The following is a 23,266-nucleotide window of genomic DNA, read 5'->3' on the forward strand; positions in this document are numbered from 1 at the left end:
CAGATGCATTTATAAAACCCTGGGTCGTCATATTAAAGCTTAACATGATAAAAAGATTCACAGGCTACAAAAATAATCAAAAATTCACCAAAATCGCCACATAAAATCTTTAGACCAAGCCTCACAAAAACCATCGAACAGAACTTGTTTTATTTAGTTCCATTTGAGAAATATTGGCCAATCAATTTGGATAAGTTAGCCCATTTTTCTTATATGACCATTTTTTTATGGTATAAAAAAACATATGACTATACCAATACCCCCAACACCCATAAACCCAAATTGTGGTACTGCACCCAAAGGTGGTGCTATTTAAAAGAATTATGAACTAGCCCTAATTCTCCTTACTAGATTGACCTGGACTCAAAATTCTTACTTCATATTAATCTCTAAAATCAGATGCATCTTTTTCATACTGGTCCTCTGCTCAAAAAATGTTTACTTTTCCCACAATTTCATAGAAAAGCCAAACCTCCACAATCTCAACCCATTTTGCCTATACGACCATTTTGTTGTTGTATAAATACCATACGGCTATCATTAGGTGGATACCATTAACAGTGCAAATTTTCAGATCTGTACTCTTTTCAGAAAGCCCTTAATTCTCGTGAAATGTGTGCTTGGAGTTTTCTTGATGTTGTGCTCTTATCAATCGACATTTTCACAATGTGAATGAGGCTTCATGCAGTTCAGGAATGTCAATGGCTCAACAGGATAATGCCGTGTACTGGTGATCCTTAAGTTGAGATTTTGAATCCTGATTAGAGCACTATGAACAAGCTGAACATGACATTCTGTCATTGCCACTCATTTAAGAAACACAAAATTGAACAGCACCTGAAATTCATCAGGCAATCAACATTCCGACTCATTAGTTTCCAAGAATCGGACTGCTAAGACACAGTATGGCATTAAGAAAAACTTCTTCATTAACCATTTTTCCTTCATAATTAACTACTACATATTTATATTTCTTCCGTTAGTGTTCTTGACTAAAAATACAAATTTTTAATTTCCCCAGAATTTCAAAGATTTTTCAGGTATATGCTTTGAAGAAAGCCCTTAATTCACTTGAGAAATGTGTGCTTTGAGTTTTCTGGATGTTGTGTGCTTATCAATAGACATTTTCAACATGTGAATGAGGCTGCATTTCAGGTTTGTCTGCGGCTCAATGGGATAATGCCTTGTACTGGTGATCCTTAGTTTAAGAGTTAGAATCCGGATTAGACAATTATGAACAAGCTGAACATGACATTTGGCCATTGCTCTGCAGCCCAGTCACCTGAAAGCCGAGGCACAGTATGGCATTAAGGGGAACATCAACATCTTTCCTTCATAATTATGTCATATTTATATATCTTCCATTAGTGAGTTCTTGACATTTCATTTTGCTCGTACCCCGTTAATCACCGCTTGCGGTTATGTTTTTTATTTTCTGTAGGGTGTAGGGTGGCCTCTATATGCATGGCACGTTCCTGGTTCCTTCTAAAGCTCACTTGGGGTTGAAGATCAATGTTCGCAAATATTGAAATTGCCATAACTCTTCCATTTTTTACACAATAAAAAATGAACAAAAAATAAAAATGAAAAAAACATTACTACTTGCCTTTTAATGAGGCAAGTCCATAGATCATGGACATGACATTTTTTCATTCAAAGCTATGGTTCTGAAAGAGAAGATTTTAGACGTTTTTTCGAAATTGTAACTGTACAGCAAAATCTGTACTATCAGACATCATGGGTCCTTGGGGCAAAAATGTTCAGCATGCAAAATAAGGCATGTACACCAAGTGTCAGAATTTCTCATTCATCAGGGCGGCCAAGTCATGCGTTTAACTGAGACATAAGTTATAGCGCCCCCTATAGAAATTAGGGCACCAAACTATTTGGAGACTTGTTTAATGATAATAATATCCAACTGCGACCCCCCCCCCCCCCACACACACACACACACACACACACACACACAACGCAACAGTGTGGTTCAAGAGGTAAAAATCTTGTTCATATAGGGAAAGGGGTGGCAACATAAAACCAGATGTCTTTGGTTAACTTAAAGTCGTTTATTCAACCCGGATCTGGGGGTAATCAATTAAACACAAACAGAGGAGGCAAAGCTACAAAAGGAAAAGGGCCATTGGGTGCTGTCCAAATCAAAGAAATGAATATAACCAAAGAAAAGCTCCCCAAAATACACGAGTGGAACAGCACCCCTGCGCCTAGTGTTCCTAAACAAAGGTGTAACTGCGTGTCGGTTTTCGTTAATTTCTAACAAACTTTCCCTGGCCCAGTTCCCAGGTAGCTAACAAGAGCCTCAATCAAGTAAAAAATAAGCATTTCAAGACCTAAATTGCAAGCTGCAAATCCGAGACAAGCTGCCGCGAATGTTGAGCTCGCCCGTCTTTTGTATTCCTCGGATCCTCGGATTTCCGATGCAGCAACCAATCACGTCCGGGGAAAGGCACATCAAAATTAACATAATGGTAAACAAATCACATGTGGGGAAAAACACATTGTCATCTGCATGACCATCGACAAACGGAGGATTTCACCCGTGAGGGCGGGGCGTCGGTCCGCAACCGTAACAGTCGTAATCATCTTAAGTATAATTGCCATGTTTCGTTATATTGTGAAACGATGGGATATGCTCCTGTAGAAGCCACAAGTTAAAGAGGTTAACTTCTAGTTTTTAGAAAAACATGTTTTATTCGCAATGTCGCAATGCACCCAGGAATGTTGAGTCGTCAATTACTGCTGCCACTGAACTCAATTCCTTACCACAGCAACAATGATTTCCCTTAGATTAATGGACAGTTAGATAGTTGTTGTCAGAGTTTTAGAGGATATATGTTGTCTAAATGTTGAAAAATATATATTGATATAGAATAAATAATAGAAATAAAAGTGAAAATGGGGAGCATTAACAGTTTTGCTGACTTTCCCACTGGCCCTTGCATTCTTGGAGTAATAATTGTGTTGTGACTCTGCCAATCCTTAGCCACTGCATGTGTATTCATCCATTGTTTACCATTTGCATATGAGGCAAAATATCTTGATTACAATTTGGTCATACACCAAGAGACAAAGGTTTCAAACTAGTTCAGACAAGCCAAGATATATGTTGATGTGGCTTCATGGCATGATTATTCAATAACAACTCAAAGAGTTAGAGATATATTCTTTGTCGCGCAAAGGTCTGGGACATCCTCATGCCTAGATTACGTTATTCTTCATATTGAAGTTTGTGTTGTGCATATAACAGCTGAAAGAAATCAAATAAAGAAAGTACAATTCATTTATATTTCAGCAATACTTATCGTCATGCTTTTCACATTGAACAGGAGGGACTATAAATAATAAGCACTTTTTTAATGAAAAATAAATGTTATTGCCTCATTTCAAGTAAAATATGCATACAAAAATGCATGACAGAGCCGAGCCAGAGCTTTTGAAAAATGTGCATCTAAAATATATTTATAAAAGGCTGTTGCTATAGTTCTACTTTTTCTTCTTTTTAGCTCTCTATATTTTAGATCTTAACAGTCTTACCTAATTCATAAATTCTTCAGTCAGCCATCTCAACAAAAATGCTACAGCTTAGAAGCCACATTTCTCTCTTTCTTTACCCCTTTAGTTCCACTCCCAACACTTTCTCTGATTCAGTGAGAGTAGGGAGCTTTAGCTTGTCCTGCCAGGATAGCTATATTTGGTTGTCCATGTTGAACGCTGCCTCACAGCTGTATGTGGGCCCGACCAAGTTCAACATGTACAATCACCAAGTTCTCGGTCGATTTTGAGATATACTGCGTTGAACTGCCCGTGTGAAGAATGAAATGTGGATTTTGGATTAAATGCTGTTTACACTTTCAACTTTTCTCAATTTAGAGCACACCTAACAAATGTCTGTCAGTGTGATTGTGGTTGGTGTAAGACCATCCCTAGATATTCTGGTGGGCCTTGTACTATTGATACAGCGCCATCTACTGTTGGAAATAAGTAGTAGATCCCGATGACTTATTTGGGTCTAATGATTGACCCATATAAAGACAGAAATAAATAACGCCCTCAACAATTATCATAGGTGCTTTTTTATGTAGCATTAAATTAAACAGATGACGGAAAAAAATTAAACAAACACTTTAAAGAGTGCATTTATAGCTGGATTCAATCCGCTTTATTCACACAGCGGCCATATGGGCAAGGTGGATGGGTTAACCTTCTAGAATCTTTTGAACAATGACAACTCAGTGCAATAATTTTAGTTCTGCATTCAATTTCCTCACTCAGGTAGCATTAAAAATGCATTTAGAAATCGTTTTTATGTTATGTTAGTTTCCCTAAGTGGGTGCACCCAAGTAGGTGCTACACACTGGTGGTCGTTAGTGAGGTCCCCCCTTCACTGTAAAGCGTCTTTGAGTGTCTAGAAAAGCGCTATATAAATTAAATCCATTATTATTAAAGATTCTAGGTTTCAGCTCGAAATAAGGCCAATAGGGGCTTATAAATTGTAAAATATAATTATCAAATGTATAAGCCTAGTTAAAGCAGTTGGCCAAAAGTAATCTTTAGTATACAATAGTGACAATAAAACAAAACTGGTTCATAAGTTAAGATGATGTTTAATTGAATGATAGATCGATGCAAAAAAGCTGATTTGATTTATTTTTTATTTTTAAATCGCCATTTAATGGCCAATTAATAAACATTCATTAATTCTTTCCGTCGCAAAATTCTTCCTCCATATTTTGTGATTGTCATATATTTTTATGTTCTATAAACACATTTACTTAACTCGACTCGACTGTGTGAAAACTAGTGCATCTCAATGCACATAAAGCTATTTGGCAAAGTGAACAGCGAAACTGACACTTTTGTTATGTCCGTCTGCAAAAGAGAAGGAAATGTAAGGAAATGTAGGGCGGCCAAGTCATGCGTTTAAGCGAGTTATAGCGCCCCCTATAGAAATTATGGCACCAAACTATTTGGAGACTTGTTTAATGATAATAATATCCAACTGCGACTATAACAATGTCCACAGATACACTGTGAATACCTAACCTATACCTAAAGGAGTGCAAGCAGTCACTTAAGGTATTCACAGCCTACGCACCGCCTTTTCAAGCGTATCAAGAGTAGTAACTACTCCAAGATGCAACTATGCCTCAGTCTGTTCGCCCCCCCCACCCCCCAAAAAAAAAAAAAAAGATAGGGTATTGTGTTTCTATATCGACAATGTACAGTTCTCGGATCAGAAATACGAAAGTCATCCAACATTTTGCTGACGTCACGATTACGTGCCAAAAGCCTCGACGTATGACGAAACAGAAACCACTTCCGGTCTCTAGTCTGTTTCAGCGAGTCAAGATCACACACCGGCGCAGTCCTTTGCCAGAGTAGCTCCTAACGAACTGTCACAAGGTAAGGACTTTTATATTTTAACGTCATTTTATTTAAGGCTTCTGTTCTACCTGCTTCCAAGCATTCCTGTATTATGTATCATATCGGTGTGTTTAAATATGTTATTTTTGACCTTCGTCTTCTTCGATGTGTTATGCTTGGGGATCATGCCGGTTGTTACACAACGCAGATAGGTCTATAGCTGACCCTGGCCACCTCTGGCTTTTTAAACATCAGATGTTTAAATATTTGATGTGTGACAATCCCAAATTTAACATCTTCAATGATTTGAGCCTTATTGAAAATGATGTAATAAAGTGTGTTATTGTTTCCTCCAGGAAGTTATTCAAGATGTCAGACGCTGATAATTATAATGAATCCAAGTTCATGCGGAAAGCGAAGGAGAATCCATTTGTCCCAGTTGGTAAGTAGCCTAAACTATCAACACTCATCTATAAACATAGAGGAATAGCTTATTAATTAATAAAATAATACTTGTAGGCATTGACTTGGAAATGAATATATTGTGAGCCTTTACATTTATATTTAGGGAATTTAGCAGACACTTTTTGTCCAAAACCACTTACATTAAGTACATTTGTCAGAAGAAAGAGAAACAAAAGTATATTGCTGTCGGTACAATAAGGATGTTCATAATTTCATTCTTGGTAACTGATACTAGACAGACCTCAACATGACCTTATCAATTACTGTAAAATGATTTCCAATTCATTATTGTCCTTGCGTCATTACAGGAATGGCTGGGTTCTTTGCCATAGTTGGATACAGACTTTATAAAATGAAAAGTCGCGGGGATACCAAGATGTCCGTGCACCTGATCCACATGCGTGTAATGGCCCAGGGCTTTGTGGTGGGAGCCATGACTATCGGTATGGATCTTTTTGTTCACTATCACCACATCTGGAAATGTATCATCACTTTGCTTTTTCACAACAATTATCTGACTGGTTCTATAGGCTTACTCCAAGGTTATTATTTTTCCCAATGCAATTTGTAAATGACCATAGATAATGCATGTATGCCATCATGCTTGTTAGTAGTCAATAACGTCTCTCAAGCTTGATGTGTGAAAAGCAGTTTTCAGCCGTGGTATGGTAGCATAATTGTGGGTAGTGTATACATACATAGCGCATATAGTGCGCTATGTAATTTATTATAAATGCAGTTCATAGTTAATAATTTTGATCTGAAGTTTGCTGCTATGACATCCGATAGATGACAGAATGATCTGAGTTAACCTGCCTCAGGTCTAATAAGGAAACATGACGGAAGGAGTGGGCATGTTTACAGTATCAATTTACAGAGGATCCACAATTCATCGAAACACAAACAGGTTTTACCAAATATTCATGATCATTCCAATCAAAACAAAGTAGCAACTACAGAAGGAATGGAAAATATATATACGGTGCTGGTTAACTAATTAACAACATTCAATTTAACTGGAGTGTCCACACTAAGTGTCCAGCCTGGGGGTAGAAGCGCCTAATGAGTCTGGTGGTCTGTGCTTGGTTTGATCCGTTTATGCCTGCCAGATGGTAATAGCTCAAAGAGTCAATGATGTCCAGGGCTGCGAGTGGCTTCGGTTTTCCACATATCGTGTCTCGGTGCCTTGCGCAAAGTGGATGTGTATGGCACATTTCGATGTATGTGTATTAAACCAATTTGGGAAGTGTTATTCGTATATGCAAAGTAGTCTTGGTGAGCCGGCAATTGACCGAACTCTGGGCGGAAGAAATATAAGTTTTGGTGTAGCAAGGAGCCAAGACTTGGTGTGTCTTACCCTCTCCCTACCATATAACAGTAAAACCATTGTTATCATTGGGTTGTTCAATGTCTTAGTCATTTAATAGGTCCTAGATGTGGCATTTTACGTGACTGGTCTGGACCCACCCATAATCCCTTGTTCACACGTCACATGAAAAATCTCCTCTGTATCTTATTCAATGTTTTTGGTTTATGCTTCTTTTTTTCTGCCTCAGGTGTCATTTACTCGATGTACAGAGATTTTGTGGTGAAGCCCAGAGAAGCACAAAAAGCCCTGGAACCCAAGTGAACTCTCTTCTTATATTTATTGTTTTTATTATCACTTTAATATTACCTCATATTAAGGTGTTTGACAATGTTTATTTTTTATAGATATCATACATTGTATATGCACCTTCCGCAGCTCACCTCTGCTGTAAATATTCATGCTATACCATTATCTATGGAATTTATAGTGGCTCCTATCAATCACAGCCTATATTATAACATACAATATAAGATATCCCCTCAGTATTCAGAAACAGCTTTTGGAAAACCGATCATGAAGGCTGCCTGATGATGAGATCCAAAGTAGAATGTGTTATTTGATATTCACAAGCAATTTGGAAAGTTGTTTAATGCCACTACCTGTGAATATGTAACTACATGATCAGGTGTTCTTTATGACATGACTGCATTTTGCACGTAGTCTGATACACATTTATTATTGCGTTGTCTCACCAGCCGGCAATGAGCAGTATCCTGGCAAAGTAATATATTTTATTGTTGAAGTATTTAATTTTTTTTTGCCAAACCAAACACGGTTGAACATTTGTGCTTAATTTTTTTGTGATCGCGGAGTTGGGTCTCCTAAATTAAACCTTGGCTGAAGGTACGAAACTCAAAATGCCAAACAAATCATTGACCAATTTTTTTTCCTTTTGGAATACTGAGTTTCATAGTCATAATAAACAGTTATTATAGAATAAGGTAACAGTTGTTACCTTATTCTAACACTTTTTTTTTTACATTTTCTTCAAAAAGGTGGCATCAGATGGGTCCAATTTGTCTGTGTAAATTTCACACTCTTTCATTCAGTTGAACTCAAATAATACCGAAGCTTGCAGAATCCTCAGGATATAATTTTCAGTTTCAATAGTAAATAATGGTGTTTGCTTTGATTTGTAAAGGTTCACATTTTATTTCTCCTAATGTTTCAACTAATAAAGATCTCAAATCTCATAGTGTTACAGCATTTGATTCACTCTTACGGCGTGTTCACATCGCTGGGAATTATGGGGAAAACATTTTCGCAACGTCGGAAAGTTCTCGTGAACGACACCTCATGACGCTGTTATGATTCTACTTCCATTCGGCAACTGGGGCCAGATTTTGGTAAGAGCTGACCAGTTGGTGACGCATGGTTTACTAGTGACGCGCATGAGCATGGCGGAACATGAAAGTTTTTGTCAATATAAAAGAATCAACCATCATATCAAATACTTTACTATTGATTGACGTTGTAACCGTCTGTTGGTATCGACTTTGCTCAGTTTTAAACGTTGTGTTCTGGTAAACCAGCTCTAGATAGGGGCAAGTATAGCCTTTTTTACAGTGGCAATACAATGTGCTTCTCATAAATAAAAGCAAAAGGACAGTAGGTGATAGGCTACAAGGAAATTAAAGCGTTTGACTTGAAACTGATCCTACTGAGTTCTGTTTAGTTCTGAATGTTTTTTATTGGATAAAAAAAAACATGAACGGTTGCTGTCGGGAACACGCGTAAGCATGAGTGTCATCACTGACGAGGCGTCTCATTATTACCAGGACCATGGACACGCCTTTAAGGCCAGGGGGTCGAAGGGGAGTTCAGGGCTCGCAAATGGTGAAATATAATTTGTTTGTTGGATTGTCTGCCTGCCAATTCTGATTTGGTCATGCATCTTACGAAATTATTTCCATTTCACAATTGCATTCAAATAAAAAAGATTTGGTTATTTTCAGTGTCTATACTTCTTTACAGGTATATGAAAATTATTCAAACAGAAAACATGCTTTTAGCAAATTTGTATCCAAAGCGACATAAAAAGTGAAGACAATGAAAAGCACACATTCAAAAGTGGAGTAACTCCAAAATTCTAGAGAAGAGAAAGAAGCATGACCAAGTTTAAAAAAACAAGATAAAGTGCAAAAGTGATATAAGGAATCTGACTTGGGCAAAATTGTTATCAAAATGCTTAGGTTAGGGCTCATAGAGAAACGGTACTATCAACAAAATATTCTCTTAATTTATAAGAGATAAAAAATAATAAAGGGAGGAATCCTGCAGCTCAATAACTGATGTCAATCACTATCCCGAAGATTTAAGCAGACATTTATTAACATTACAAGGTAACTATGAAAACAAAGATGCATCTTGTTTGGTGAGATGAAGGTGGCAACTCACTGACCAGGATGTTCTCCAGTTGCATATCTAATTCCCCTTAATCCAATTAAACCTGACATGCACACTAGGGACAGAGATTCAACGGGAGAGAAAGAGCTACAAAAACAAACCACATAACCATGACTGAACATTATTTTGTTTCCCACCTCGACCTGTATCTGAATTCTGTAGTTATAATAAACAGAAGCGGCAATTTCATATGTTGTCATTTGAAATTGCTTAATATCCTACTAAATGTGTCACAAACTACAAACAGCCTAAATTAATGGAAAATAAACGGCTGCTTAAATAATATACAGTGAAATACATCTAAAGGATGCTCATTAAACTGATATATTGGTCCTATAATGTTTTTGAATATCTGAGCGTTTAAACTTCTGATTCGTCTTATATCTTGCAGGTGGTGGATTGAAAGTAAGACATTATTTGTCATCTGTTTCCTTCTCCGGGCTTTACCCTGAGTGGGTGGAACATTAACAAAATTTATATTTATGACTTCCCATCCTAGAACATCGTCACAGCATCCTTGATGTTGAAAGTCAATCTCGCGAGACCATCAACATGATTGCGTGTGGCCTGGAAGTCAGTGCCGTTGCTGTGGTTACGGATGAACACGATTGGACGAGGAAGTAATTTTATACTTGGAGGAGCTCAAGACTTACCTCATTGGTGGCCACTAAATAATAATAATAGGTAAGACGTACTACCCTTAATACCCAACCTCCCTCAAGGCGGTTGGGTATTAAGCAATCACTTTTTCAATATGGTTAACTTATTGACTCTAACAACAATAAATTAGCTAGTGTGACAAATGTATTATAATTAGGGCCGTCCTTTGATTATTATCGATATGTTGTATTATTATCACTGAATAAAGCAGTTTCTGAATTCAATATGGTTGACCAAAAGCCACTTTTTCAATCTGTGTTGATTTGCGGTGTTGCGAAACAGCGACCAAGTTACGGATATTCACAATGATTTTTTTTTTTACCAGGTAGATAAAATGGTATTGCCGTTATAAACATTTGGAGCCATAACTAGTGCCGGATCTGCCTGCCTCCATAAAACACATAAAACGTTTTCTGTGTGGCCTTCAGATAATGGAGGATGACGACGGATTGAACGACACATTAAGACAGCAGTTTCAAGCCCTGCAGAATCAGCAGAAGAAACGACTCCAAAAAAACCAACCCAGACCACACACGCACGTCACACACGAGACTGCAGAAGTCCAGGATAACCTGCACCTGTCGGAACAAGGCTCAGCCTCTGATCCTCATCCACATCTAAACCCAAAGGAGAGGTACGTTTCAGATGCATTGGTAGAACCCCCTCAAAAGTTGAATAGATAACATATTGTGACACACATCGTATTTCAACACTAAGGCATGTGAAGTCAATTTTGACAAAAATACGTTTAAATTCAACTGCATAGTAATTGCACATAACAAGTACGATATGGCAAAGATGTAAAGGTGTGGGTTCAGATGAAGTTATGTATTTCAGATCAAGTGGGGATGCATCATATATATTATTGCCTGTTCATAGTTTGTTACAGAATGAGATTCAGCAGTTGCTCGATCAGGTGAGAGAACTCCGTGATGAAAATGGCCGTCTCCTCAAACTCGCAAGTGAGAAGGATTTTGAGATAAATCACCTGAATAAGAAGAGATCTGAGGAGCGACTGGCTCTTGGAGGTATCACACAACAACAACAATAACAACAACAGCCAAATACTTGCTGGCACACTGCGTCTTTAAAATACAGGTTTTCAAATGAATGAACGTTTTCATAATTACGTGATAGATGATTTTATATCCAGGCACATTTGGTCTTGCGGGGGATGCAGCAGCTGCCAAGATTGTTGAGCTTTCCAAAAAGAACAGAGAGTTAACAGCTGAAGTTGAGAGAGCGACAATTAAAATAAAGCACGGCAACAAACATATCAGAGAGCTTGAGATGAAGGTAACTGAAGTTTAGAATAAGACTCATTTTTTTTTATTAAGCCTTTCAACAGCAAATTTAATGTCATCATCATTTATAAAAGTATCACTCAATAATCACAATGGGATACTTTGGTTTATACAACGTATTACATCAGCACAAATATCTGATGTGTTTTCTCTTTCACCCCTTCCACAGGTAGAAGATGCTGCAGTTCACACTCCTGGCCAAAAGTTTGACACCAGATTGACACAGGTTTCGAGGTCCTCCGAAGGCTGTGAGGTATAGATTTCACAGGGAGAATCAATCAGGAGGAGGGGGTCTTGTGGCTCCTTTGAATGCATAACCTCATCTACTCTCCAACAGAGCAGTCCTGCAGAGAAATCCCTGCAGGATAAATTAGCGGCTGCCCAGTTCAAAATGACAGAGTACCGCAACCAGATTCAAGCTGCCAAGCAGGAGGTGAAAGTAGCTCAGAAGGTAATTTGCATTTACATGAAGACATTGAGTACAGTAATTGCAATTCATAGCGAATTACAAGTGAGGATGAAGACAGTCAACATTCATGAACCTAAAGTTCAAACTTCATCAACAAAAGCTAAGCACATAAGTGATAAAGAGAGCTAAAAATACAACAAGTGCACACTTCTGTTTATGCAATGGGTTCATTCAGATGTTTTATTTAAATACAGTGAGATTCTGCAGATCCTATGATGCCAGGTAGCTTATGACAACCCTCAAGGAACCATACATCTGAATAGGCTGGACTGAGCTTTAGGTTTCTTGTGACTACAAGGTGGTAGTCACATCACAAGAGGAATCCAAGCAAAGAGACGTGTTCTATTAGCCAATAGATTGCGTCTCTTTGCTAGGATTCCTCTTAAATGGTCTGCTGTGGTCATTTTATCTCGGTGACTGCCGCCCGATAAACTGTAGTGTTAACAACCTTTTGTCCAACCACATGGATGTCCTCTTTTGGTAGGCATTGCTGAGTGAGGTAGGAGAGGAGGTCAACCTTCAACAACTTATAAGCAGTCCGGGGAGCTTCAGAGGACGTTCTCAGCAGATTCTAGCGCTTCAGTCACGGGTGAGCAGGAATAAAAGACCTCCATAACAATGTCTGCAATCATTCAGCCCTTTCTGTGGGCGTGAACATGTTCCAGATCCTCATGAAGATACAGATGTGTGCTGGTTTTCTTTCCTCGAGGCCAGATGCGAGACCTTGAGCAGCAGTTGGCTGCATCCACGCAGCGGAAGCACGGCAGCATGGAGGACGAGCTTCTGGGGGCAAGGGTCCTTCAGAAGACCTCCCCTCAGGACAAGAACCTGGGGCACATCCGCAACATGGAGAAGGAGAAGAGGGAGGCATTTGAGGTGTGTTGGGCACGATAACCGAGGTCATCCCAGGGGAAAACCATTGAAATGATGGGGCTTGGGACATGGTACCCAGCTCACTTTCGCTTTGTTTCTGAGTGGTTTGTTGTTTCTTTGCAATGGCCTGACAGCGGCTCACAGCAGAGTATGAGGGGCTCTTGGAAATCCATAAGGAAACCAAGACAAAGCTCGAGGCATCCAGGGCCAGGAATAAATCTCTCACTGCGGAAATGAAAATGCTGAAGGTTCAGATATCCACCCTCCTGGACAAGGGGAAACACGATGATGAGCTTGTGGACACTTTACTGGTAAAGGTTGAAATCAGACTCACACACGATATCAATAGAGGATAACATCAATACTAATTAATTAGTTCAACTTAGTTAGCAGGTGCAGAAGGCTTTCTATAACATTTTGTATTTAGATAAAAAACGCACACGCACACACACACACACACACACACAAACACACACACACACACAAACACACACACACACAGACACATACACACTGAAGTACATCCATACAGATAATAAATCAAATATTTTATTCATAAACATATTCATTATTTTCTATGATTTCAAGGTTTAATATGACCGAAACTCTCAACCCCGCCCTGACTTGTAGCCCTCTCCTTCCTCCTGCCTTTGGGGTGTTTGTTGTCATCCCACTGTGTCTCATCCTGTTTTGTCAGAAACAGCTGACCCGTCTGCAGGAGGTGTTGGCCAGGCACAGTCAACAGCAAGACGCACAGAGCCAGAACACCCAAGTGCCCCTGGGCAACTCTGACACCACTCCACGCAATACCCTCGTCCAAAAGCTTGGGCAGTTGGTAGCTGAGAAAGAAGCAAAGGTCAAGGAACTAGAGAAGGAGATTCAACAGCTTTCCTTAAAGGTACGCAAAGAGAAAGTGAAATCAATCGCTCAAACTCTTTAATCAGCCCAAGAGCTCTAAGAAATTGTTATGTTCAACGGTTGCAGAGAGAAGATACGGGGAGCCAGTCCAGCTTCCAGACCTGCAATACTCAGAATCTGCCAGTAGAGGGAGACAGCGGCAAGATAATCACTTCTACACGGTATAGCAAGGCATCCGAGGAGATTTGTTGCCACTGTATTTGACTTTAAGCTGGGTATTTGGAACTCCAGTGGAATTTGGCTTGGGCAGTAAAATACTGTTGATGTTGTGTTCATGCATGTGACCCTCCCTAGCCCTAATCACCAAAAATATTTACAACACAGTTACTGTAAAACTGGCCTTACAGAGAGTAAAACAAGTTTCCCTCTGTATGACCTCTATGCATAGGTAACTAATAATTAGTTTGAATGTGTCTGATTAAAATATTTCACTGAATGTATTAACTGCTGTCCTTTTGAATCCATGTAAACAGGTATGATAAATAACTGCAGCTCTAGCGATTTAACGTTGGTATTGAAAAGGGTCATTTGTTTTATGTAAAGGGGACAAAAAGGCACAAAACTGCCCAGTTTTCGACCTACTTCCAAAAGCTCCAACGTTCTACCGGATCATTTCTCAGTTTGAAATGCGTCTTTAATCAGTACTTAAGATGTACACTAGAGACACAGTTGCTCTGCACTCCTTATAGACCCTATTTCAGGCGACAAATTCATTACAACACAGTGCTGGCTGGAGGCAAAAGAATGCAACAACTGGAGGCCCATTCAAATAATGGGCTGTAGTTACAATAAACATAGCTCTATAGAATATATTTTGCTGAGATCTATTCATGTTGTATAGCAAAGTCTCAAATAATCCTACAGTTTCACTTTTGCGATCAGAGTCAGCCACTTGATGATTTTAAAATTACGGTTGTTCTCCTTAAAGCGTTTTCTACTATACCAGGATATAATGCAATCGAATTGCCATTTTGCTATTGCCAAGTGTTTGTTTTTGCGGTTAAATTAGGTTAGTCAGGATGAGTCAAATTCTGCAGTACTATTTGATTGTGTCTGAACTTTGGACACCGTATTTTATACCATCGGTCAAAATAGACCTCTTAGATATGGTGGTGGTGTTGAGGATGAAGACCTCAGCTCTGTGTCCTTACTTCATCAAGATGTAAAAATAACCCCTTTACAAATGTTAGTTGTAAAAAAAAAAAATGTTTAGCGTCAGGGATTATTGTACCTCCACCCTAAACCCTGCCCACAAAATAAAGTTATTGTTTACTAACTGAAAAGGGGTCTATAGGCATTGTCGCTGACTAATGCATTTATCTTCTGTTTCCAGGCCGGTTTCTAAACATGGCCATCAACTTGTGCCTTCAAATCTAGGAAGCAGTGTGGAGTTAGGGTAAGATCAGAAGCCTTTTGTTTTTTTACCCCAATGCACTGGTACACTGTGTTTCACACAAGGCTAACAAACTATCCGTCTAACTGAAGGTTTTCTTCATTTTGCTCCCCTTTGTCAGAGATTCAGGGATGTTGAAGTGTCCTCACTGTTCAGCTGATTTGACCACGACCCAGTATGAATACAAGGCTCTCTACCATGCAACGAGTGTGGAGAAAGACAGACTCTCCGAGCTAGTACAAGTCCTTCGGGAAAAGTAACAATTCTTGTTTTTGCGATATGAACACTATTTATATCAATTTTGTCCTAATGCTTTGTAGAACTATAACAATACAACGTGGGTCTGTTTCATGTCATTTCATCTCTTAGACAAAGTGTTTGTGTCAGTCTCATTAGCCATACACCTTTGTTTAGATCATAAACCAAATTCATCCGATCTGTCAGAAGTGGAAATACCAACCTGGAGCTGCACCGAAATAATGATAATGAGTAGAAAAAAAGAAAGAGAAAAAGAAAGTAGAAAAACAAGTTCTTCATCCAGACGTTAATGGAAGGACACACCGTAGAACACAACTATACAATTCAGACCAACACATTTATACCAGTTCACCGTTAGAATATCCCTTCTCTTTAGCTTCTGCTTGGACTCTTATTTCCCTATTGGATACACCTCAGCCACCTTCTTTTCTATTCCTATTTTCTAATCATGTTCTAGCCCATGTGAATTCCTGGGTTCCTCTGTTGCAGAGAGAAGGAGGTGAAGATACGGTGTGCAGAGGCGGAGCAGAGGTCCCTGGAGGCTCGTCGTGAGGCAGTGATCCTTGAGCAGCAGCTGGAGAAGGCCAAGCTAGATCCAGCGAAAACATCCGCTCGTGACGCCAGCAGCAGGAAGTGAATGCAATCTTGCAATTTCCGCTTTCAATAGCCTGACCAAAAGTGCGGTGCGATTTAGTTGAACCCTATTTATTTTGAATGTTCTTGGTATGTGGCTTATTTGTAGGATTTAACCACTGGATACAAGCACCACACAAACAGTTGTAGCTGCAGACGCGGTACAAACAGAAAGAGGAAAAGCGGCTGCTTCTCTTGACCCGAGGATCAGATGATCTCAGAGATGTTGGTCTGTCTCTCCCCCACCACCACCCCTCCTCCCCCACCCCGGCCAGGGGCTGTCGTCTGGGAAAGGGTGAGGGAGGACCTGGAGCTGGAGAGTGACATGATGAGCCAGGTCAAGCGCGCTCTCCTGCAGGCGCACTAACAAGGCAAGGCAAGCCAAGCAGGGAGACCATAAGCAACACCCTGCTGGTTCCCAGCGAGAGGAGCCGCAGAGGCCCGCCGTCTTCCTGTCAGGTCTGCTAGAGACGGGGGGGGGGGGGGGGGGGTCTTTTTGTTTTCATGGGACACACACTTCATCTTCATTAGGTCCTTTTTATGTTTTGCCTTGTTTCCTTGACAGTCTCCGGTTGCTCCCCTGTGCTTCAAATTAACTCAATCAAGTCACTCAGAGCTAAGTGTCTTATCCTCTTAACCCCTAAGGGCAGTTGTTCCTACAGCTGATTGCAGAAATAATTTCTCAGTCATAGGCTCCAACATGTCTTTGCGTTGCTTTGCCGCGTTCGCAATCATTAACATAACATGACGACAACCTTTAGCATCGCTTACTTACTGCCTGAATTGTTCTTAATGACATAGTGCATATGGTTAGCTTACTGCGATAATGTTATACTATTATGGACAATAAAGGAAGCCTAGCATTTGAGTGACTAAATGTTTATAATTCTTGCCTGCCAACTTTTAATTAACAGCACAACTGTGTGTATCTGTGTGTGTGTGAGACCGTGTGCGTGTGTGTTTGTGCGTGTGTGTGTTATTTATACTGCTAATTCCTTCCAACCTCAAACAGATTTGTAATCTCATGACTACAGAGAAAGGCTTTTTTAATTTCCCTCCCAGGCACATTTCAAAAGCATTTCTACTGTGTCATGTTTGGATAAAAAGAGTCGAGCCCACTTTTAGAATGATGGTCTATCGTAGCTCCAACACCCCGGCAGGGAGTGTCCTCTGCGTTCAGATTCACCTACCGGTTATTTTGTTTCCAATGTCGCCAAACGGCCTTCGTCAGCAAACCCCTCCTCTCCCTCCCTCCACATCACGCTTAATTTAAAAGCATGGCTGAGTTAGTGTTCTGCTTCAAATACCGCACTATGGCCTCCAGAAGCCTGTGGGAGATTGGCAGGTCCCCACTGGACTCTGAGAAAGTGCCACAAGACAAAAATATCAGACTTTGGTAGCAATGAAGAAAGCCTTTATGCTGGGAGACAAAAAACTTCTTGTGTTGAAAATACCTCCCAGACGGAAGGTGAGGCCCGCGTTCATTTACCGTTCACTATCTGCCGCCATTAGTGCCATTAGTACGCAAGAAGCGGCGTCAGCCAATTGTCTTGTTCGTGTCAACCAATGACAATTGGTGTTGGAGTCAATAGGGTTCTATATCAACACCATGGAGAATAAATAGATTTAAATCCTTTGTAGTTGTTGATTAAATACTGCTCACCAGGAAATATCTTTATTCAGATATAAAGTTGATCAATATGTCATGCATCAAAATAGTTTTTTTGCTTTGTTTTTTAAGGAAATACATTCTAACAGAGTACTAGTATACTAGTGTCCAGTACTAGTACACCATAGTACTACCCATATCAGTAAGTTACAAAACAGTGTTCCTATTGACAACTGTGACTTTTGTCATATGTATGATGATATGTCCTGATCTTGTTTATTTCGTTAATTAAACAGTGTCATCACTTCCAACTAAATGACTTTCACCAAACAGTTTTAATATTGTTTTATGGAGCTGTGCTGCGCAGAAAGGTGTAGATTTATTCCAAAATGCCCAATAACCCACCAAACCAAACACAAACTTATGTAAACACACCGTACGTAAACAGCCTCCCCTATTTGTCATTCCTGCTTTGAATGACTCCTTTCTCCATCTTCCTCCTCAGAGGTATTCCCTCGTTCTGGACCAATGCTTCTTCTTGCAGACCATTGACTGCCTCCAGAAACTAAAGTCAACAGTGGGAGCCGTGAACGCAGAGGTTAAAGTTAGCCACTGGCGTAAGGGAGAAGGAATCAGTGAACTTTTCTCGGGGCCGGTAAACGGTTAGTGTCTCTCTGAGAGTACATTCATCTCGCCGTGGCACCTCATTTACATGTAATGGAAAGAAAATAAACAGTCAAGGCTTAATGTGCACATTTACAGTAAAGAAACAAATGAAAACGGTGATATCTTTACACGGACACAGCTGGATATATGCTTGACCAGATGTTCAAACAAGCCACATTCAATCAAATATATTTTCCTTTCCCACAGTCCCTGACGTTGGTATGGATTTATGGGTATGGATTCACGTGGATATGTTCTAACCCATTAACTCAAACCTCATAATCCTGCTGGAAATCACCAACTTACTCTCTTTTGTCTACATCACCTTTAAATATAAGGCTGTTATAAAAAGCTCACAGCCAACCATTTGACCTGCCTTTAGTTTACCCAGCAAATTGATTAGCATCTGAGTAAAAAGTGAGATGTATTTAAGTTGGCATTCATGGAAAACCTCAGAGCACCACAATGTAACTGAAAACAGGAAGCCAGTGACTGTGTCAACACTGAGCCAGTATCACTAGATGGCACTGTGGACAGCCATGTCAACCACTGATGGGCAGCTCGTTGCAGCTCGTTCCGGCTCATAATTTTGATCTTTAAGTCAAACACAACCGAGAGGAAAAAATGCTAATTTGACTTGAGGCTGAACGGTAATGTTATGCAACACGCGTTTTGCCTTGAAAAGACAGGTTTGAATATTATCCTTTTTATCTATGAAATTGACACGTTACTTTAGGCTTACTGTAGAGACGTAGTCTACGTGCATGACAATTGGTAAAGGGATATTTATTGACATTATTACTGAAACAGAGAGTAACTTCAGTTCACTACATCAGTAGTCAAATAGGCCTGTCTAATTGCTGCACCTTCTAAGATCCCAAACATCTAAACAAGTATAGGGCCTACTTAAAAGAAACAAAAACAACTGTGTATGGAATTAAAAGTTTAAATTTTAATGTTGCACCCATATATGCGTACCACCATAAACATCCCTGCTGCCCTGAGGTTTAAGACTGCCTGCCAGTGGCTCCTCACCACACACACACACACACACACACAGTGTGCTGGAAGTGCAATCACCAGATGTACACCCTGTTACTTCTAGCAAGACACCAACAATCTCACATAGCTTTTCTCACCCTGGGCTCCTGGTGAGGAACTGGTTTCACCACCAGTCTCAGCTGAATAATTGCCATTTCCAGTAGGGTCCGGAGAAGCACAACTTCTCAGCCAACACTCCACTGAACATTTGAGTGCTTCTTAAATTAAAAAAATATGATTTTGGATTAATAGTGCAAAATCCAATGCTAGGCTCAGCATAATTCTATCTACGTATTTATTTATTTAGCGGATGAATAAGTTCTTATTTTGAGTGCACGGCTGTTTTTCAGGCTGTTAACGGCCATCCGGCAGTTTGAATAGGTATCAATTGAAGTACATGCTAACACAGTATCAAATCCAGTAAATGATAAAAGAAAAAGAAGATTGTCTGCATTTATATTTACAATAGAAAAATGCACATCGTCCACTGAAGTCAGAGGCGGAAGACTTTTTTTAAACGGGGAAGGGGAAAGTTGAGCTGGATGTTTGAATCATTGCTTCGTTTATTGTCGTCAATAACATGATCGCCGCCGGTGAGGCAGATATCCGTTATAATTCGGTCCAGGTGACAAATGAGCTTGATGCTCTATTTCAAAGACAGCTTTAGCCTGGAGTTTAATGGAGCAGTTGGTGGGCCGGTCTGCTAATTGACGTCTCCATCTCGATACACTGTGATATTTAGACCTGGGAGACTGAGCTGCTCTCTTTCTCTTCCTTGCATCTCGGCTGCTGTGGGGGGTGACGTCAGATCAGCCATCTGCTTATCACTGGAGTTTGTTTCCCCAAGTATTTTCTGTTTTGCAAACTAGATGACTAAAGATTAGATATGACTACCCATTGCTTTTCCTGTCTTGGATTGATAAAGTATATCTTATCTGTTGCTTTCCTCCGATGCCAAGTGTGTCCTTTTGCTTGAAGTGCAAGTGTCAAAAGTACCATAATTGATTTTTGAAGCGTAAGATCTGTGGTGCTCTACTCCATGTACCCCTCATAGCATAGTGAATAATAATATAACAGCACTTGCCGTGTTTCAAAATTCAAATGGTAAATAAACTGTGAAAGTCAAATACTAATATAATTTTGTTAGATAGCTCTACATATCTTTTAGGGAGTCAAATAGGAGGTAGACCAAAATGGCTGCAGATGAATCTGTATGATATGAGCTGAGCTGAAGGGGGATTGTTTACAGTCTGGTGGCCATGACGGTGAAGCTCTGCCCGTGCTGGTTCTGACCTTGATAAGAACTTCTAAAGGCTATTTGAGGATTATGTGGCGTGAAAGGTTGTTCTGTGTCTTCTGGAGTAAGAGCATGTGTTACATTATCACTAATAGCATCTTGGAGAGGGACATGTATGCATTCTGACCAACCAGGGAGACCAACCATTCAAATTAGGAGTTAAATCTATTCTGTAAAAAGGAGTCATTTGATCTGAGGTTGGTTGTGGTTAGCAGTTCTTCTTTGTACTATAAAGGCCTATGTGGAGGGTTGGAAGCAATGGTGGTGAATAATGTAACACACATTGGCGATAACATTACTTTTATATCTGATCTTCAAAAGATCAAATCCTTATCTAGACTGACGTTTTGTATTGACAGTTATGATTTGATTTGTGTCGCCTTGACCCTCAGGCCAAACCCCAACTCAGACTCATAAGCAGCAATGGGGCACTATGTGACCCAATCCCAATGTCCGAACTCACGGACTTTGATGCGCGTTCTCGCGAAATTATTAAGGCTTTAGGGATGTCCCAATGTCGAATTCCAAATGTCGTGAGGGTTTGAGTCCACACTTAGCGAGGCCTTTCCGTGAGTCCGCATCAGTCCGCATCAGTGCACTGCAGACTTCACCTAAGGGAATTACCCACAGTTCAAAGCGTTGTGACGTTTACCGCGGAGACCATAGGGAAATCCAGAAATTAGGACGGTAAACAACAAGACAACGCTACTGTCAATGCGCGACCAGATGGGAATTTCTGCCTTTTTTTTAGTGTGCCGGATCATTTGGATCAGCTCACCAACAAGAGTCATCTCTTTTGGCTCCCAAACATATTACTACTTGTGCCTTTTGTAGCCAAATGTAGCCCGTTCTGACTTATGATTAGTATGTGTAGGCCAATAATCACCTAAATTATTCAATACATCCTTTATACTGAAGTATTCAAAAGTAAAAATTATATTTTCTAATATCAATAAATTTCTGTAGCCGATTGTTTTCATTGCATTTACAAAAAAAACAAAAAAGTCTAAATGAGAATTCCCAAAAATTCCAGCAGCAACAAAGTGTCAGCAACATCTTTCTCATTAAACGTTGTCAAGGTAACATGTGCTCTCGTGAAGTGCTGTTCCAAACCCATATATACCTATCGGAGCCCATGTGGCCTCACACACTCACTCACTTAGCACCTGAGATCAATTAAGTCCGTGGCCCAATACCAAAGTGAGCCCTGAGGACTAAGGACTCACGGATCTCAGGTGCCAAGTGAGCGAGTGTGAGGCCACATGGCCTCAGATAGGTATATATGGGATTGGGACAGCACTTCACAAGAGCACATGTAACCTTGGCAACGTTTAATGACAAAGATGTTGCTGACACTTGCCGGTTTGGGAATTCTCATTTTTTTCATTTTTTTTTTTATTTTGTAAATGCAATGAAAACAATCGGCTACAGCAATTTATTGATATTAGAAAATATATTTTTTACTTTTGAATACTTCAGTATAAAGGATGTATTGAATACTTTAGGTGATTATTGGCCTACACGTACTAAGCATAAATCAGATTGGGCTACATTTGGCTGAATTATAAAGGTATAAGTAGTAATATGAATAGCCGTTTGGGAGCAAAAAAGCCGGCTCTTGTTGGTGAGCTGATCCAAATGATCGGCTCATTAAAATAAGGCTGAAATTCCCATCTGATCGTGCATTGACAGTAGGGTCGTCTTGTTGTTTACCTTCCTAATGTCCGGATTTCCCTATGGTCTACGCGGTAAATGTCACAACACTTTGAACTGTGGGTAATTTCCTTAGGCGAAGTCTGCACTGATGCAGACTCACGGAAAGGGCTCGATAAGTGTGGACTCAAACCCTCACGCCCTTTGGAATTCGACATTGGGACAGCTCTAAAGCCTTAATAATTTCGCGAGAACGCGCAATAAAGTCTGTGAGTCCTTGAGTCCGGACATTGGGATTGGGCCTGTGAGTCCTTAGTACTTAGTCCTCAGGGCTCATTTTGGGTTTGGGCCTATGATAATCAGGCCACATCCTCAAAGGTTGATAGCCTTCAAATTTAATCAAAAGGCAGTGCTAAAAATAAAATAGTCTATTATCTGCTGGCTAACCTATTAGAAAGATGTCTTGTCAGTCCTTTTAAGAAGTCTGTGCTTCATGCATATCGATAAGAAGGCTTGCTTCAAAGGAACTAAAGGGAGAAGAAACCGGCCTTTGCTGAGCTCCTTTCTACAATTGGGATTAAGGGATGGGGTTTGACTTGACTTTGTCCCTGAGTGTGTGTTTCCTTCGGTCAAAGCCGATTGACTTCAGAAGAAGCCCAGAGGAAGAGAATTTTAAACGCATATTCTTTGCTATTGAGAGAGTCCCAATTTTGACAAAACATTACGGTCACACGTTTCACCTGACATTTGCCACATTTCAATGCATGTTTTCATGTAACCTTAAAAAGGGGCTGATGCTATGAGCACGATGGTAACATTGTGCAAAATACACCATTGTCAGCCATCATTATTTTTGTGCAGATGGATATTGAT

At 39.9% G+C, this 23,266-nt stretch overlaps 2 protein-coding genes across 2 annotated transcripts; both read left to right on the plus strand.

Moving 5' to 3' along the window:
• The first annotated feature begins 5,344 nt into the window (after positions 1 to 5,344).
• higd1a (HIG1 hypoxia inducible domain family, member 1A) lies at positions 5,345 to 8,400 on the plus strand. Its single transcript, XM_079750746.1, has 4 exons — positions 5,345 to 5,418; positions 5,736 to 5,821; positions 6,153 to 6,287; positions 7,401 to 8,400. The coding sequence occupies exons 2-4, from the start codon at positions 5,749 to 5,751 to the stop codon at positions 7,472 to 7,474; spliced, it is 282 nt and encodes a 93-aa protein (XP_079606872.1). The 5' UTR covers positions 5,345 to 5,418; positions 5,736 to 5,748; the 3' UTR covers positions 7,475 to 8,400.
• Positions 8,401 to 10,710: 2,310 nt separating this feature from the next.
• ccdc13 (coiled-coil domain containing 13) lies at positions 10,711 to 16,131 on the plus strand (the record flags this gene model as incomplete). Its single annotated transcript, XM_079750740.1, has 12 exons — positions 10,711 to 10,913; positions 11,159 to 11,307; positions 11,433 to 11,575; positions 11,753 to 11,836; positions 11,921 to 12,034; positions 12,537 to 12,641; positions 12,767 to 12,928; positions 13,060 to 13,236; positions 13,623 to 13,823; positions 13,910 to 14,004; positions 15,177 to 15,239; positions 15,984 to 16,131. The coding sequence occupies 12 exons, from the start codon at positions 10,711 to 10,713 to the stop codon at positions 16,129 to 16,131; spliced, it is 1,644 nt and encodes a 547-aa protein (XP_079606866.1).
• Between the last annotated feature and the right edge of the window lie 7,135 nt (positions 16,132 to 23,266).

The sequence above is a fragment of the Pollachius pollachius genome (assembly GCF_949987615.1).
Source record: "Pollachius pollachius genome assembly, chromosome: 14".
Lineage (NCBI taxonomy): Eukaryota > Metazoa > Chordata > Actinopteri > Gadiformes > Gadidae > Pollachius > Pollachius pollachius.